At 36.6% G+C, this 18879-nt stretch overlaps 1 protein-coding gene across 45 annotated transcripts in view; it reads right to left on the reverse strand.

Annotated features, from left to right (window-relative positions):
• MEF2A (myocyte enhancer factor 2A) overlaps positions 1-18879 on the reverse strand; it is a 191268-nt gene that overhangs the window by 36093 nt on the left and 136296 nt on the right. For 28 of the 45 annotated variants that reach the window (XR_012016859.1, XR_012016858.1, XM_072797013.1 and 25 more), the window contains 2 exons: positions 8683-8870; positions 313-336 (listed from right to left, as the gene is read on the reverse strand). Coding sequence is in view for 43 of the 45 variants with exons in the window: in XM_072797013.1 (XP_072653114.1) it covers positions 313-336; positions 8683-8870 (212 nt within the window). In the remaining 2 variants the exon portion in view is untranslated. The remainder of the gene's footprint in view (positions 1-312; positions 337-8682; positions 8871-18879) is intronic. The other 17 variants (XM_072797077.1, XM_072797058.1, XM_072797167.1 and 14 more) reach the window with 3 other exon arrangements.

Here is an 18879-nt window from a genome sequence, read left to right on the forward strand (position 1 = left end):
TGTATCTTGCCTTAAAAAAAAATCTTTCATAAGTGTCTTGCAATCATTGACAGCTATTGTTTTTAAAAACTCTGTTCCAATGTTCCCTCCAACAAACAAAATGGGTCAAGATATACAATTATAAGTAGAAAAATAAGATGGACTCTTGTAGGGCCAGTAGATCAGTTCAGTTATTGAAAGTGCCTGGATAGTGTTTATTAACAGCAAGAAAAACTGTGTAACAAAGGGAACACTGGTTAGATAAATACATTTAGTAGAATTAGTACTTTCTAGATCTTTTGCAACTCCCTTCAAGCAGAAACACACACTCACCAACTCCAATTCCTCTTCCTCCGACTGCACTCAGCATATGAGAGGGATACGAGAGTTACTAAGACTGTTGGTACTCAAAAATAAAATATTTCTTTAGAAAAACATGTCATTTGGACACTAGTGGTTGCCTGGAACCCTAAAGAGATGATTATATGCAACGAATACAAATATAAATTTTTTATAGTCTTGCCACGGGTAGTTGATTTCAGAAGATTCTTTAAATCCTCTCAGGTCAGGCTTTAAAGAAGCCCCTGTCCTAGCCTAGCCTAGTTCGCTCCTATGCTGGTCTCACCTGCACACCACCAGGCCCCTGCACCCATGTTTAAAAGGAGTTCCTAATCATACCAGCTTATATCTGAAACCTTCAGAATACTTCATCCTCCCATCCCTAGCCTGCCTGGTCAAACACGTCCGTTATTTATCTCCTAGATGTGTGCTCTTCAGTCAGCAGGAATTATTTCCGACTGCAGCTAGCACAGTGTTATGAAACAAGAACTCAAATATTTATTAACAGTTTTAAATGATATAGCATTACTGGCAATCTATAGAAGGTGTTTTTATAAGCATCAATGATACAGGAAACCCCAATCTGAAAGCCAGTTTATCTGCACACAAACTATAAAATTGGGAGGCTGGTTATCTACTCTGAAAAACAATCACCTTGCCTACAATTGCTATTTCAAATGTGGGTAAAAGGCTCTTCAGTTGTTGAGTTCCAGAGACCTTCACAGGTCTCTACTAACAAGATACACATGGAAATACAATAGGTGCGTGCTATGTAGTTTTCCCTTGAACCTCAGGGACAAGGGTGTAAAATAGTTTATATGGCAAATTCTGACTCTTCTACAGAGATGCTTCATGATCTCTGAAACAAAGATCAGAGATAACCCTGACCAGCTGCTAAATGCCTAAATGCAGTTTTGTCCTTAAAGTCTTCAGTTTACTAATAATTCTTATCAATATATTTCTGACCCATAAATGAAACTTTCTGTAGTTTGTATTTCTGAAAGATAGTGGCAGATATTCCACATCCCATTCCTAAAGGGTGAGCCAAATGACTATCCTGAATGCCTAAATGGTTTTCTTTTGGGGTTGTTATACCTATATCAATTTTTAACTTTGTATCCTAAAAAAATTTTACCCTTAGAGAGCAGCTGCAAAGAGAGTATACTGTCACATACCACACTCCAGCACCACTCCACCAGTTGTACATCCCCAAAAAAACATGATACAATTGTCAAAACTAACAAAGTAACAGCAGTACCTAAAACTATAGGGGATCTCACTTAGCTTTCACCAGTCTTTGACCAACGTCCTTTTTCTGCTACAGGACCAGATCCTGTGTCCTACATGCTCTTACGTGTCACGTACCCTTCGTCTCTTCTAGTCTGTGACAGTTCCCTCCATCTTTCCTCATTTTTCATGACATTAATAACTTTGAAGAGTACTGGTTGGATATCTTATCCAATGTCCCATAATTTTTTTTAAAGATTTTATTTATTTATTCGAGAGAGAGAGAGTCCACGCACAAGCAGGGGGAGGGGGAGAAGCAGATTCCCTGCTGAGCAGGAGCCTGATGCAGGGCTCTGTCTCAGGACCCTGGGATCATGACCCAAGCGGAAGGCAGATGCTTAATCAACTGAGCCACCCAGGAATCTGTCATAATTTGGGTCTTCTATTTTCTCAGTTAGATATGCAATGATTTCCTACAATTTTTTTTTGTTTTCTCTATTTAGAGTTGAACGTTTCCAAAGTTATTGTGAGCTCCTTCCTCATCCTCTTCCATATCATCATGTCACAGACTTGAGATATAGTTACATTCACGTGTCACGGTCTATATTCTATCTTCAGTTCCTCTTGAATCCTTGTCGATTTTTAATTGCATATAGTAAAAACTAATCTTGGTATTGTACAGTCTTATGGGTTTTTAACAAAAGCACAGACTCGTATGTACATCCAAAAACACAGGATCACAGAATAGTTCCATCACCACAAAAATTCACCTCAAATTCCCTTTGTAGTCAACTCTTCTCTCCATCCCTGGCAAGCACTGATCTGTTTTGCGTTTTCCAGAATGAAATATAAATGGAATCGCATGCTATGTAGTCTTTTAGATCCAGTTTCTTTCACTTAGCAAAATTCATTTAAGATTCATCTGTACTGCTGTGAATAAATGGCTCATCCCTTTTTATTGCTGAGCAGTATTCCTTTGTCTGGATGTACCACAGTGTGTATATCGATTCATTCATCTGTTGGAAGGACATCTAGGATGCTCTCAGTTTTTGGCAACCATGAAAAAATACAGATTTCTGTATAAGCACAGTTTTAAATTCATTTGGGTAAATTCTTTAGGAGAGGTTGTATAACAAGTATATATTTAACTTTGTAAGAAGCTGATGATCTGTTTTCCAAAGTGGTATATGATTTTGCTTTCCAAGCATGAATATATGAGAGTTCTTATTGCTCTGCATCCTTGTCAGAACTTGGCATTTTAGTATCTTGGGGTTTTGTTTTGTTTGTAAAGTAGGCCAACACAGGGCTTGAACTCACTACTCTGAGATCAAGACCTGAGCTGAGATCAAGAGTCTGAAGCTTAACCAACTGAGCCACCCAGGCGCCCCTGGTTGAGTACAGCTGACACATAATGTTATATCAGTTTCAGGTGTGCAACACAGCAATTCAACAACTCTATACATTATGCTATGCTCACAAGTGTAGCTACCATCTGTCACCACATAAGGCTATCACAACACCACTGATTTTATTTTTTAAATCTTAGCCATTCTAACAGATATATCGTTGTATCATCCTGGATGCAAGTCCTTTCCCGGATGGATATGTGATTTGCAAGCAGTCCCGATCTGTAGGTTGTCTTTTTATTCTTTGGATAAGGACCTTTCACGGAGTAAAACTTTTTTGACAGTGAAACTATTCTGATAAGCATCAATGTATCAAAATTTTCTCTATCAATCATGTTTTTGATGTATTGTTTTTCCCAATGTTTTCTTCTAAAAGTTTCAGAGTTTTTGTATTTTATGTTTGAGTCTATAATTTTTGTAGGAGTTATATTTTGACATTTTATTTTTGCATATGGATGTTGAATTGCTTTACTGCATTTGTCAATAAACAACTGAATATATTTGTGTTGGTCTATTTTCTGGGCTCTCCATTTTGTCCATTGATCTATGTGCCCATCTTTTTGCCAGTACCTCTTTCATTCTTGATACTGATAACCTATGCCTTCTCTTTTAATTTGGTCGGCAGGGCTAGAAGTTTAGCAATCAAAACACTAGGCTGTGGTTTGATTGCTTTTCTCTGTTTTTCTGTTTTAAATTTCATTAATTTCTGCTCTTTCTTTTCTTCTGGTTACTCTGGGTTAAGTTTGCTCTTCTCTCTTGAGTTTAAGTAAAAGCTTAATGATTTGTTACCTTTCTCTTTTCTAGTATAAACATCTAATGCTGTAAGTTTCCTTCCCAATACTACTTTTGCTGGTCCCCCATATTTTGACAGGTTTTTTTTTTTGACGGAATATATATGTATATATTAATTATAATTTCTCCTGAGATTTCCTCTTTGACTTGTGGGTTATTTAAAAGTGTGTTAATTTTTCAATATATAAAGATTTTTCCTTTCTGTTATGGATTTCATTATGATCAGAGAATATACAATCTGCAGGATTTCAATTCTTTGAAATTTGTTGAGGGTTACTTTGTGACACAGGAAAGTGCTATCTTGGTGAATGTTCCAAGGGCTCTTAAGAAAAATGTTATGTTCTGCTGCTGTGAGATGTTCTAGAAACGTCTCTTAGGTCGAGCTGGTTGAGTATTGCTCAGGTTGTCTAGATCCTTACAGATTTTTCTGCCTACTTGTTCTGTCAATTACTGAGAAAAGAGTGTTTTAAGTTTCCAACTACGGTTGTGGATTTTCTATTTTACCTTTTAGTTCCATCGGTTTTTGGTGTATAAGTTTTGAAGGTCTGCTGTTAGGTGTGTATACATTAAAGATACTTATTTCTTGGGAAATGGACTGTGTGAAGTCCTTCTTTATCCTTGATGAAACTCCTCACTGTGAAGTCTACACTGTTTGAAATTAATATAGCTACAATAGTCTTCTTGTGGTTAATGTTTGCACTATATGTTTTCTGTATCTGTAAACCTATGCCTTTATATTTAAAAACTAGGGTTTCTGTATAGTATGATCTTCCTTTTCTTAATCTGACATTTTGTCTTTTAACTGTCTTAAAAGATCACATTCAGAGTGATTACTTGTATGGTTGGATTAAAATCTACAATCTTGCTAGCTATATTTATTTGTACCATCTGTTTTTATTTTTTCTCTTATATCTTGGGCTTTTTGAGCATTTTTTATAATTACATTTTATCTCCTCTACTGACTTTATACCTCTCTTTTTAAATTGTTTTCGGTAGTTGCACTAGGTTTCATAACATACTCATAACATAAGGTTAGAGTTCACCTTCAAATAGATATCACATTAGGTGTAGAGTAAGGACTTACAACACTGTATTTATAATTTGCCTGCCTTTTATTGTCATATTTTATTTTTACATGTGCTATAAGCACAAAATTCTTCCCACTATTTTTGCTTTAGAAAGCCAGCAATCTTTTAGAGCAATTAAGAAGAGAAAGATGCTCAGATTCTGGTTTCTAATACCTTTCCCAATAAAAAGGAACCACAGTTCCTTAGAGAAATGCCTGATTCTAGGACTAGGGCAGAAAATATGTAAGATGAGTCTAGGGCATTTCGTAGTAACTGAAAAATTTAAAAATAACCTCCGCCAATTACTCCTCCCAAAAAAACCCCCAGAAAGATGACGTGCATGCAAGAGGCACAGGAACCAACTGAATAGTCCTCAATGGCTAACGCCGGAATATGAGCAGTAGAATAAAATAGTATTGATAGAATTATATATTAACAGAATTTAGTATTATAACCCCAAATATAAATGTCCATAACTCTGTATTAATATATTAGATAAATGAAAGCAAACAGGTTTCTTTACCTTTGCTGAAGAACTCCAAATAATTTATATAGATATTCTGCCCTCAAGGAGGGATAACCTAACTCCCCACTCCTTAAGTATGGACCTTGCAGAGGGACTTCTTTCCAAAGAGGACAGTATAGAAAGGAAGAAGCATAACTTTGCAGCAGAGAAACCCATGGAACACTACATCAGCAAGGTAACCAAGGTTAACATCAGTAATAATTACTCATAACAACAGTATCTATCTTTTGTGTGGTGTGATAAAACTGGTAATTTGCTTCTGTGGCCTTCTTTCCTAAAACCCGTAACTCCAGTCTAATCATGAGAAAAACATGAGAATAAAATCCCAATTCAGTAATATTATACAAAACACCTGACCAGTACTTCTCAAAACTGTCTAGATGATTAAAGCAAGTAAAGTCTCAGAAACTATCACAGCCAAGAGAAGGAGTCTGAGGAGACATGGCTACTAATTGTAATGCTGTCCTAGATGGGATCCCAGAACAGAACAAGACATGTGGTTACAAATGAAAGAAATCTGAATAAAGTATGGACTTCTGTGAATAATGATGTATCAGTACTGACCCGTTAGTTCTAAGTTATGTACCATACTAATGTGAGATGTTAATAATCCGAGAAACTGGTGTGAAGCATTAGCAGAACTTTCTGATAATATATTTGTAATCTTTGTATAAATATAAAATTGTTCTAAAATAGAAGGCTTCTAAAATGTAGGGGGAAAACGAATTGTGCTTTATTTTATTTTCATTTATTTCATTTCGATTGTTTGTATAGATCCAAGTTTTTGCTGGCATCATAGCCCTTCTGCCAAATGATTTCCCCTAGTGTTTCTTGCAGAACAGGTCTTCCAGCAATAAACTCTCAAGATTTTTTGCTTGAGAAAGTTTTATTTCTCTGTCATTTCTTTTTTTTTTTTTTTTTTTTTTTATTTATTTATGATAGTCACAGAGAGAGAGAGAGAGAGGCAGAGACGCAGGCAGAGGGAGAAGCAGGCTCCATGCACAGGGAGCCCGATGTGGGATTCGATCCCGGGTCTCCAGGATCGTGCCCTGGGCCAAAGGCAGGCGCCAAACCGCTGCGCCACCCAGGGATCCCTTCTCTGTCATTTCTGAAAGACATTTTTGCTGGATATAGAATTCTAGGTTGAGAAGTTTTTTTGTTTGTCTGTTTTGAATTCCAGCACTTTGTTACTCCATTGTTTGTAGCTTGCACAGTTTCTAGAGAGAAGTATAGTATAAATTCGTATCTTTCTTCTTTTTTTCCTCTGGCTGCCTTTAAGATTTTTACTTGTCTTTTGCTTTTAGCAGTCTGAATGTGTATTTATCCTACTTCTGTTATTTCTTCAAGTATTTGTCCTGCTCCTTCTCTCCTCTTTTTGGAATTCCAATGACAAATATGTTAAACCACCTGATAAAAGTCCACAGCTCTTGGAAACTTTGTTCTGCTTTTTATTTTCACTCTTCTTTCTCTTCATATTACAGTTTGGGTAACTCTACTGACCTATAGACCAAGAGGTCTTTCCTATTGCTAGGTCTTTAGTGCATGGTATGAGTTAAATTAGGAACTGCAGCTTCACTGCTGCAATCAATGGTCACCCTGAGTGCATCTACCATGGGCCTCAAATCCCTCCAGGAGGAAACAAGTGCTAGTTTGCCAGAGGTTGTTTGCTTTTTCCCCAGTGACTGCTCCACTGTCAGTCTGAAGCCTTCCCCTCTTGATGCTGTGCCCAGAGCTGTGGCTCCTTGGTCACCCTGTCATGCTTCTGGCATTGTTCCTGCTTTTCCACCATGGCTTTAGATATTTTTCCTTTTCCATTTCTTGAGATACAATGGGAGATCACCAATGCCCTAATGGTGACAGTTTTTGTTGTTCATCTCCTTACAGATTGAGGCTTCTAGTCCACAAGAGAGAAAGGGGAGAAGGGTCCAGGGAGAACATTTTGTCCCTACTGTAGTGGGTGCTCTTCCCCTTTCCCAGCCATATACCACAGCAGAGACTTTTTCAGGACATTCCCTATCTCTTCTGTGAGCACCCAGTGGGGTTTGTGGAGAAAAAGCCTATAAAAGAACTGACTCCCACTATGCTCCTGCCAGTGAACAGCTGGCCTCTGGCAATTCATCCATCATCTGAGCTTAACTCTTATTACCTGGGTCTTACTAGATAAGCTAGTGCTCGAATGTGTCCTCTGCCTGCAGTATGTGTCTCTCCCCTAGAGTCTGGGCCACTTGAATGCCATGAAATCTCAGCACTATAATCTACTCAAAGAGAACTGTGAACTCATCATTTATTCAACTCGTTTTCATTGTAAGGCTGGGGGCAACACAGTTTCCAGCTTTCTACTCCAAATGAAAAAGTACTTGTTTGTTTCTTGACTTAAAAAGTTTTGGTCCTGGCTCTCTTTTATATTACCTTGGATAAGTATTAACTTCTCCTTCAGTTTCCTCATCTCTACCTAGCCAAGGTTATAGTATAATTGACAATCAAATGCGACGATGCATATGAAGATGTTTGGGAATCTATAAAGCATTACACATACGAAGATTATCTAAAGCCTGATAACATCAACTTTCATTTAGGCAAAAAATCAAATAGTGGGTTTAGCAGCTGCACTGTAGAGAGAACACCTGGCATATCACATTGCATGTTAGTCAAGCTATGTGATACTAGGAATGGTTTTAAAACTTGCATACATAATCTAAGTTTTTTCTGTAAGAAGCTCAAGGGATAAACATATTCTCTTCTTCATAAACACAGGATTCAAAAGCCTATGAAGCTGCAATTATGAATACACTGCCAAGGAATTTGGGGGAAGACCTATATTCTTTATAGAATTAAATGGGAAGGTTACTGGAGAAGGAATAAACAAAGGAAAATGATTTGGAGAATAACTCATTCAGGTTTTGATGCGTTGTTCCCTATTCTACAATGGTTTTTTTTGGTATGCAGAATTTTCTAACGACTAATATAGCGTTTCTTCTACAGAAAAGCATATGTAATCGATTACCGAAAGTATGCAAAGTAGAGACAGAAAAATATTTAAGTCAGGTTTAATTTATCAATTTGGTGATGGAATTTCTGAGCTAAGATCCCAGCCTGATAAAATTAAGCCTAACAACCTCTCCTCATTTAGCTTTAATTTTAAATAACCACTAAGCATATTAACATCCTGTTTCTCCATAATCAGATTTCTGTGTATTTAAAATGGATCTGTCTCTTCAAATGCTGACTTCAAATAGAAATACTCATTAAGAAAGGGTCTAGATTCTATGGAAGTACAGAAAATTCCAAAGAAAAATACAGACTGGCTGTATTTTAAAGAATGAAAATGAAGAAAAATTGAACATACCAGTGGAGGCATCATGCCCTTGCTTGTAGGAGGGATGACAACTCGAAGATCTGGTTTTCGACTATTCATTCCAAGATTGCCACCACCTGGAGGAGGGGGAGACTTTGTAGGCATAACTTTGCCTAAACTATTTGCACCAGTAGTTCCAATCAAATTTGGAGAAGCTCTTGAGTTTACAAATCCATTCCCTGGAAAAAGGAAGTATCATTCATTAACATGAAAACAGTCATTAAAACACTTTGGTACAAATATGAAACAAGTTTTCCCTAGTCCTAGTTTCAAGTAAATTTTGTAACAAAACTCAGTAGCTAACCATGTATCTTTAGGAATATTTTTTTTAAAAAGCAAAAATAGCAACCCAATCTGAAATACACATAAAACTTAAGACTTATGCCACTACTTTCCAGTCTTACTGCTTGGAGCTACTGAGAGATACTTAAGACACAAGATCCAGGGCATCTCCTACTGGGGACCGAGATAATGGCGATATTATAAGAAACTGCCTGAGATTGGCCTATTCCTTCATTCCTGTGGCAACAGAGGCAACCCTCCTAGTCTGGGCCTGAAGGAGCTACCAGGGCAACTCCTTTACTGCAGCCTCTTCAGCACTCAGCTCTAATGTTTCATTTTCACCAAGTATTTCTTCCTTATTGCTCTACCTCTACCCACACTGTTTCTTTGGCTGCCAGTAAGGTCTTCATTAAGTATTTGTGGTCTGACTTTAATCATCTTAATTCCTGTTTTCAACTTTCTCTAAAAGAACAGTCTATAGGTTGTCGTGTATATTCTATAGCTGCAGTACTTCTGGGCGTCAGCTGGGCTAGGAGATCACCCCTATTTTCATGGATGCTGCCGTCCTTCTAGTCCTCCTCAGGTGTAGCAGTCATGTGGTTTGAGTGAGCGGACTCCACTTCAATTTATGACTGATGACAAACCCAAGCCAATCGGTACAGGCATTCTCCCTTCCCACATTGGACACAGGAATGTCCAATCGGATCCTAAGTAAAGCAGCTGTTACATGATGGTGAGGGAGGCTCTTGCATTCCTCCAAATACAACTGAGGAAGTATTTGATTCTCGACCATTTTGAGACTCAGAAGAAAGCCAGAATGAGGAAAAAGCTGACAGGGAAAGGAGAAATGCACCCTGAAAAGACTGTATGCCAAGAAGTAAAATGATGTGTCTCAAAGAATTGCAATGAGTTACTGACAAAAAACAATTATGTACTACATATTTTTCACTTTAAGAGCATTTGTACTGGGGTATCACAACATTTTAAATCTATGGAAGCTTCTTAAATGGAACAGAAATATTATTTAAAACAATCTGTATAGTAGTTGGTGGCTTATAAAACGCTTTTAGGAACAGTATTATAATGAATAGAGGCAACTGATCAATAGGAGAATCCTAAAATTTAAAAAATAGAACTAGAAAGAGAGGGATTAAGTACTTGAAGATAATCAGCTGAAGAAAATGGCTGCTTCAATATATCTGCTTCTAATATAGAGTTTGAAAAACATGTTATTTGGGTATATTATTTACATGAATAATTAAAAATGGATGTTTGACAATGTGATCTAATCAACTTTATGGATTCTAACCAGTATATTTCCAAAGGACAAAGCAAACAGTGGTGAGGTGTGACAATCAGGAACTGGCCTGCAACTCTTTGGCAGCTGCCGAACTGTCAGGATTCCACATAATCAGTTTTCCTCTTGCCCAACCTCACCTGACCCAACTCCTCCTGTTTTCTCTGAAATTTTTACCAAATGACCTACCAGTTTTAATTCATTTATGTGATTTAATTTTTTTTATGTGATTTAATTTTTGATGTGAGGACTGGTATTTCAGTTAACATTATGAGGCTATTTCCTGCATTCTGCTTCCATTATCTTGAAGCAGTATGTATTAAATCTGGGTTGAATCTCCTTTCCACACCTCAGAGAGCAATTCCTGCATTCTGTTAAGCTTCAGAAAGCAGTGCTTTTAAACAATCTCTTCACCAGGCCATCCCCTGTGGAGTAGAGCTCATCCACGCGTTGGGCAGGGGGAACTGCTAAGGCAAGTCATCTGAATATAAAATGCATATCAAATAATTTTTCAAAGATAGACTTAATAGAAACCAAAAAAATGTTGGATTAACACTAATAAGTACAGATTAATATTTCTCTTATAAGGCACAAACATATGTTTGTAATTTCTTTGATTACATTTAGAAGATTTTTATTTACTTCATTTATATTCCAATCTGAAGGGTAAGGCAGTATTTCTTCTCAAGTACATTACATGATGATGCAAAGTTGATGCAGAAGAATGCCATTATCAAGAAGCTCTAATACTCCTTTCCCATGTGGAGTCTAGGATGCTTTTCAGCTACGTAGAATACCATAGTAACCCAGAGTGAAGGGAATCTAAAAGCATGGTATTTTTTAGTGTGAAGTTGGGAGTCTGCAGCAGGTAATTATTACAGGATGCTGTAACTGTCTGGTGACTTGCCAGGCTGAAAGAGGATAACCTTATATGCACTATTTGTTATATTGTGGAGTGTAGTGATATACTATCTAATATACATACTTCTTACCTCCCATTCACTTTTTTTTTTAAAGATTTATTTATTTATTCATTCAGAGAAAGCGAGAGAGAGGCAGAGACACAGGCAGAGGGAGAAGCAGGCTCCATGCAGGAAGCCCGACGTGGGACTTGATCCCGGGTCTCCAGGATCACACCCCGGGCTGCAGGCGGCGCTAAACCACTGCGCCACCAGGGCTGCCCCCTCCCATTCATTTTTTATGACAGAAATATACTTTCAGTATCTCATCTTGCCATAGCCTACACATTTAAGAATTAAGTACTAACTGTAAATGAATAAACCCAATGTGATTATTATTAAAATGTATTTTCAGGTTTTAAGGTAAATTATGCCCTGACACAAACATGATAAAAATGCCCTTGAGCAAACTGCATACTGATGCATCCGGAAACCTAACAAAGGTAATCTCACTTATGGTCCTACAACTCTAAGGCAGATCATTCAATTTTATCAGTCTGGCTCATATTTCAGAATATTCTATCACCTGGAATAATGTATTCAAGTGGCTAGAAAGCTCTCCATGTCCTTAATACTACTCTTTTAGGGCTAAATTGTAGACAATGATGTCACTAATGTTTTATTACTATGCATCTTATTCAAAAGTTGAACTGACATGCAAAGGATTTTGAAAATCTCAAAGGATTCTGAAAAATCCGTCCAAAGCAAGGTTCAAGAATTGATTTTGTTATATTTGACAAGTTTTCATAAAATGTGACAAACTTTCAGCTGATTATTCAATATATTTAAAAAGTACATTTTAAAAGTCTGAACAATTATCTTTTGTGTATGAAATCAATGAGTTTCTAATGAAAAAAACCATGGTTTTTAAAATTATAGCTGATACATTTACTTGATTCAGTGGAAATTCTTGTATGACAGACAACATGGGTTCTGCATGTGTTATAATCCACAGCAGACAATGCTCATGAAATCCTATGCATCTCTTCCTGAGTAATGTATTCACCCTCTCAATCTATACCGTGTGCGCAGCCCCAAAGAGTTTCTCCTCCTTCAGAAACTCCATGCACCCCCCTGGCTTTAACCATTGCCTCAATATGAGTCTTAAATCTGTGTCTCTCCTAATTTCTAGTCCACATGCAACCATCTCATCTGGTGTCTTTTCCCCACAGATACACCCGTCATCTCAAACAACCTGTTTTATTTTTTTTATTTTTTAAAAAATATTTTATTTATTTATTCATGAGACACACAGAGACAGAGAGAGAGGCAGAGACACAGGCAGAGGGAGAAGCAGGCTCCATTCAGGGAGCCTGACATGAGACCGATCCTGGGTCCCCAGGATCACACTCCGGGCTACAGGCAGTGCTAAACCGCTGCGCCACTGGGTCTGCCCCTCAAACAACCTGTTTTACACCCCTGCCACCCCTGTCACTCCCATCCGACTTCCATAGAGCTCTAGCTTTGTTACTTTATAATGTTTTTCATTTCTTCTATCTCTCTTTAGCTGATACTGCCTCTGCTACAATGCAAGCCCTTATATATTACTTTCACTCACCCCTAGACAATTTTAAGAGCTTCTTGAGTCCTTCTATTTCTAGTCCAGTGTATTTTATTCTTTCTCAGCATGTTTTTAAAAAGTGAAGTTGCTGGATATTGGAAACTTTATTTTATGCTTGATCTTTAAACACAGGCCCAAAGTTAAAAGGAGTTCCCAAAGTCATCTGAACTACAGTATTATCTAAGTATTAAATGTCAACTTTCAACAGAGAAATTTATCTAATATGCCTTATCAGATTGCCACTATGGAAGATGTATACAACTTACAGCATGTATAAAACTGGCAGGTTTTACTTGGACAATGACAGATTGAAAATAGTCATGTTTCAAGGAAACAAAAAATGACCATGTTTCAAGGAAAAACAAATGAATGCTCTAATTTACTAAAATAAAAATGTTATGCCTGTGGAAGTACCGTATCAGTATAGAAAGTTTAAGAACTAGAAAAAGAGAGGGAAAACTATTTCCACCATCCCAACAGAACTATGGATAATCAGTTTGCGTTTCCCCTCCTTTTTATTTTCCATATGCATATTTTTTGCATACTTTCAAATCATAACTAAAAAGGAATTCAGTTGAAAATTTTTGTTTGCATAATTTTCATACTGTTGAATAGGTTTCTTCCTATTATTCACTACTATAAATAAAGCTGCAGTGAACCTTTGCATATTCTAGTTTTTTAGGAGAGATACTCAGGAATGAGATTGGTGGGCTCAGAGGCACAAACATTTTTATGACTACTGAAACATCTTGCCAAAATCTTTTCAGAAAGATTGTTCCTAATATACAATGCCATAAGCATACAGAAGATTATCAGTTTCCTCACACCTTTATCGGCTCTCCATGACACAACAGAAAGTGGTAATAGTTGCCAATTAGTGAGCTGTGGGTTTTTTTGCCATTAAAAAAAAAAAAATCTCCTGGTACACCCTTTCACTTTTTAAAATATTTGTTGGGTTTCTTTTTTGAAGTGTACACTTGGTACATTAAAAACCCATCTACTTATTAAATATTCCTCTACCTATGGCTTGTATTTTATCTTACATTTCCTGTAAAGAATGAGAAAATCTTTTATCTTTTATAAGACGACTGGGGAAAAGTGGTTGCAAACTCAGCAGCTTTAGCAGCTAAATGTGGAGGACCCAGAGCTTTTTAGCTTTCTACTCTGCCATCCTAGGCTTTTGTCAGCCAGTCTTCTTATACGGTCTTGTTTCATGATGTCAAGATGGGGCTGTACACCTGGCTGCCACATGCAGACAATAATGCCCAAAGAATCAAGTCTTTGCCCAAAGACTGCTATGTCTTTTTGTGAGTGTGAATATTGTGTGTGTATTTTTCTCTCTAGATTTCGGAATTAATAGTCTAACACCTATATAATGTACATTACATTCTCTTATAATTTTAAAAATGCCTCCACATTTGTGGCTTATAATTCCTTTATAAAATCAAATCTATTTATTTAAAACCTCATATTAATGTAGCACATGATACAAAACTGCACAGAAACAAAAATTTAAAAGATCAAGGATTTAGCATAAAGTGAATATCCATATAACCATTAGACAAGGAAAAAGAATACTGCCAAAACCCTGAAAGTCTCTAACAACAGACCCTCCAAAACATTCCTATTGTCCCAAAATAACCAGTACCATGACTACTACAATGACTTTTCTTTATCTTTTTATCACCTATCTACACATGCATCCTTAACACTATAATTTTATTCACCTGTTTTTCAAGCTTTATTTAGTTCAATAGAATCATATAGGCATCCACTGTCTTTCATTCATCATAATTTGGTGAAATTCAGCCACTCTGTTAATTAATGCTGTAGTTTCTTCCTTTTTGTTGCAGTATAGTATTCCTTTATATAATAAATTTTCACTTATTTCATTGTTGACAGAAATTTGGATTATTTCTAGACATTGGCTACAACAAATAATGCCAGGCACATTCCTTTACATAACTCTTGGTACTCATGGTACACACATGCATTTCTCTACAGTATGTAAAGATGAATAAAAATGGTGGGTTGCAGAATACATATATATACAACTTTAATGGATAATGTCAAAATGGCTACACCAATTTGAATTACCATCATCAGTGAATGAGAGTTTGGATGTTCCCATAGGCATATCAACCCTTGGTATTATGCCTGTTCTGCTTTAACCATTCTGATAGGTGTATAATGCTTTCTGTGGTTTTAATTTTGCTTTTCCTTGGTTACTGAAATTGAGCATCTTGTCACATGTTTACTGATAACTTCTTCTGTGAAGTATCTATGTTCTAATGCACATTTTCAAAAATCAGATTTTCTTTTTCATGATGATCTGTACATATTCTTCATAAAAAGCCTTCTGTTTATAGTCTACATTTTTCTACTCTGTCTGCCTTTTCATTCTCTTCATAGTGCTTCTGATGAACAAAGTGTCCTAATTTTACACAAGCAAATCAATCTTTCTTTAATGGTTAGGCTTCCTTTGGTTTCCTACTTACATGTCTTTCCTACCCTCAGTTTGCTCAATGCTTAAAAACCCCAAAGATCTTTCTGCTTTCACGATTAGATGGGCCTGAAACATCCTATCTTTTGGCAAGAAGACTCAATAAAAATTAAAATAAGAGTAAGACCAATGGAGGGCTCATCTATAAAAAATATTATGCCTTTGAAAATTACAGTATCAGTAAAGGTTAAGTGAAACTATCCATAAGTGGCTCATGACAAATTCCTAATTCCTAAACCTAGACTGACAAAAAAAAATAATACACGTTATTATACAGAATATGTATTAAAAATTTATTTTAAACAAGTACCTTTGGATATTAATTGCTAGCTGAAATATTTTGTCTCCAGAGAGCTTATCTCCATGATTAAATTCTCTGAAATCTGTTGATACTTTTTTTTTTGGCCCAGCATATGTGGACAATTTTCAGGTTTTTTGTACACAAAGAACATTTTTTTAAATACAAAAGAACACAGATACTAGAAATGTTTATTCTGTCCTCTAAGTGTGGATGAGCACACACTAATTTCAAGAAGGCGGATGGTGCAAATATTGGATGTAACTACTGCAAGGGGCTATTAACCTCTGATTCATTCTACCGTTATGGTTCAGCCTTCTAGGGGCTCGACACACAGTGAAAGGAGCACACTGGACCCTCCCCTTAACTTCCCCTCTCCATCCCCCTAGGCCCCTGCGGCTATCATACTCTACCGTGGAAGTGGCAAACTCCACCTGAGGAAAAGCAGTCATAGATACTGGGCCCACCCTCTTTGAGGCTCTGTCTCAATTATTGCCTGCATCTTGAGCCAGAAATCCTTCATTCTCTTGTTAGTTTCTCAAAAGCTTTCAAGCAGATTTTTAAAATATTTTGCCTAGCATTTCTAGGTGTCTTCAGTGGAAGGGCTGGTCTCACTGACCAGATCTGCTATTACTACAGCACAAGCCTAATTGTCTTGCTTGTCTTTTTTTAAACCTCAATTTTAATTTCATTTATGGAAGTTTTCATTATTCAAAAACTTTTCTATGTATCATCTTAAGATCAGAAGCAAGATTTCTCAAAATCTTTTACATGATACTAATTATGAAAGATGCTTTTCCACGAAGAAAAAAAATAAGGGTTCTATTACAAAATCACTTTGTGTAGCCATATGTTATATACTAAGTTTAATGATTCACAAAATAGATTAGCATTTTAAAGGCTCCCTTAAGTTCTACAGTGAAGAAACCTGTTTAGTTTTGTTTAACGCAAGGTTTACCAAATATAGAAAAATCCTTCTCACACAGTTCTAAGAAACATATCTTGAAAAATATAGATTAGAAATCATACTGATAACTTTTGATTTTTTTTCCTAAATTTCTCTGGGAATTTTAACTGCTTGATCTTTTCATTCATAAAGACTATGTTTGGGTAATAATTATGAGTTTAAACTATTTTTTCCAAACTACTAAACCAAAATGGCACCATTGTTGAAATGTGCTAATATATTATCTGACTCTTCCCCACAAAAATAACATTTCTTTTTTTTTTTTAATTTTTATTTATTTATGATAGTCACAGAGAGGGAGAGGCAGAGACACAGGCAGAGGGAGAAGCAGGCTCCATGCACCGGGAGCCCGATGTGGGATTCGATCCCGGGTCTCCAGGATCGCGCCCTGGGCCAAAGGCAGGCGCCAAACCGCTGCGCCACCCAGGGATCCCAAAAATAACATTTCTAAAATGCCTGTGACAGATCATTTATTTTAGGGAAAATTTATAGCAAGAAACACTTTCAACCCATGTATGCTCTAAGAATGCACAGAAATAACTGCTTCTAGTTACTATCTGAATTAAGTGATATAAAAGGTCTATTCAGTTAAATCTAGATTCTGTTAAAAAGCAGTTAAAATGCACATGCCATTTAGAATATAATCCAAACAAGCAGAGTAAGTAGAATTCCACGTAGTATAGGCAAAATAGGCATATAGGAGTATGAACCAATGAAAAATCAGGACATCCAATCTTTATGTGTTACGAGATGCTGAGTCATGCCCTAAGAAGCAGGATTTATCTCTGTGTATACAAAATAATGGAAATAGACTTTTAAATAACTCGCTAACGGGGCGCCTGGATGGCTCAGTTAAACATCTGCCTTCAGGTCAGGTCATGATCTTGGGGTCCTGGAATCAAGTCCCGTGTCTGGCTCTCTGTTCAGCAGGTCAGCAAGGAGTCTGCTTAACTCTCTCTCTCCCTCTGCTCCCCCGCCGCAATAAATAAATAAAATCTTTAAATATATAAGTAACTCACTAAGCACTTAAAACATATTAATACTTAGTTGAATGTTAAGTTTTAAAAGAAACTCATGTTCACTAATCATGATTATTAACACTATTTACACTAAACACATTAAAGTGACTGCCTATGATGGGGGAGGGAAGACATGGAAGTGGAACTGAGATATAAAAAGGATTGATGCACAGCATACTGAGATGCTTTGTGTAAACTTAATGCATCATGATGTACCATGATCCAAGGGGTATGACTATGTAGCCCTCTAAACATGAGGTTTCCAGAAAGGGAGAGGAGGCTTATAAAAAAAAAAAAAAAAAAAAAAAAAGAAGGGATCCCTGGGTGGCGCAGCGGTTTGGCGCCTGCCTTTGGCCCAGGGCGCGATCCTGGAGACCCAGGATCGAATCCCACGTCAGGCTCCCGGTGCATGGAGCCTGCTTCTCCCTCTGCCTGTGTCTCTGCCTCTCTCTCTCTCTCTCTCTGTGACTATCCTAAATAAATAAATAAAATATTTAAAAAAAAAAAAAAAAGAAAAAGAAAATGAATCAAAAGAACAAAACAAACAGGGTTACACACAGAAAGTCAAATCAGGTTGATGACAAAGTCTGAGTTTCGAATTATCAAAGTCAACACCAAAAATCAAGCAGCAGAGACAAAGTCTAGATTTACAGTTGCATGGCAGATAAGAGCAGTGAAAAAGTTTTTAGGAAGTGTAGAAAGTACAAGAAAAAATAAATGAGAATTGAAACACTTCTCTGACAGGGGGAAGAACTGTGTTTATGATATGTCAGAAGGATAAAAAAAAAAAGTAAAGGCAAGAGGAAAATGTATTAGAAATCTTCAAAGGGTTATGGCAAGAGGAAAATGTATTAGAAATCTTCAAAGGGTTATATTCCATTAAATAAAACTAATTTTGTAAATAAACCAAGAGGTAGTTACAATTAACATTAAATGAAATAGAAATTTTTGATTCTATCCTTAACCAGGCTAGGAAGTAGAAGGAAAAGTAAGATGGACAGTACTGGGGGCGGAGGTGGGGAATAAAAGCATAAGGGAAAATTTAACACCAAAAGAGTATGTATATGGGAATGCAAATAACTAAAATGGAGCTGAAATAAACTATAAATACTTGGAAATACACATACAAGTATAGCAGCCCTAATGTATAATTATTAAGACCATTATGAATTTTTCCACAATTATGTTTTAAAAAATCCTACAATGAGTCTTATATATTTAATTCCATTAAAACAGCAATTAATACAATGGCAGACATAATTAGGCATTTATTCTACTTTAGGTCATTATGGTTTATAACTT

The sequence above is a fragment of the Canis lupus genome, chromosome 2 (assembly GCF_048164855.1).
Source record: "Canis lupus baileyi chromosome 2, mCanLup2.hap1, whole genome shotgun sequence".
Taxonomy (NCBI): Eukaryota; Metazoa; Chordata; class Mammalia; order Carnivora; family Canidae; genus Canis; species Canis lupus.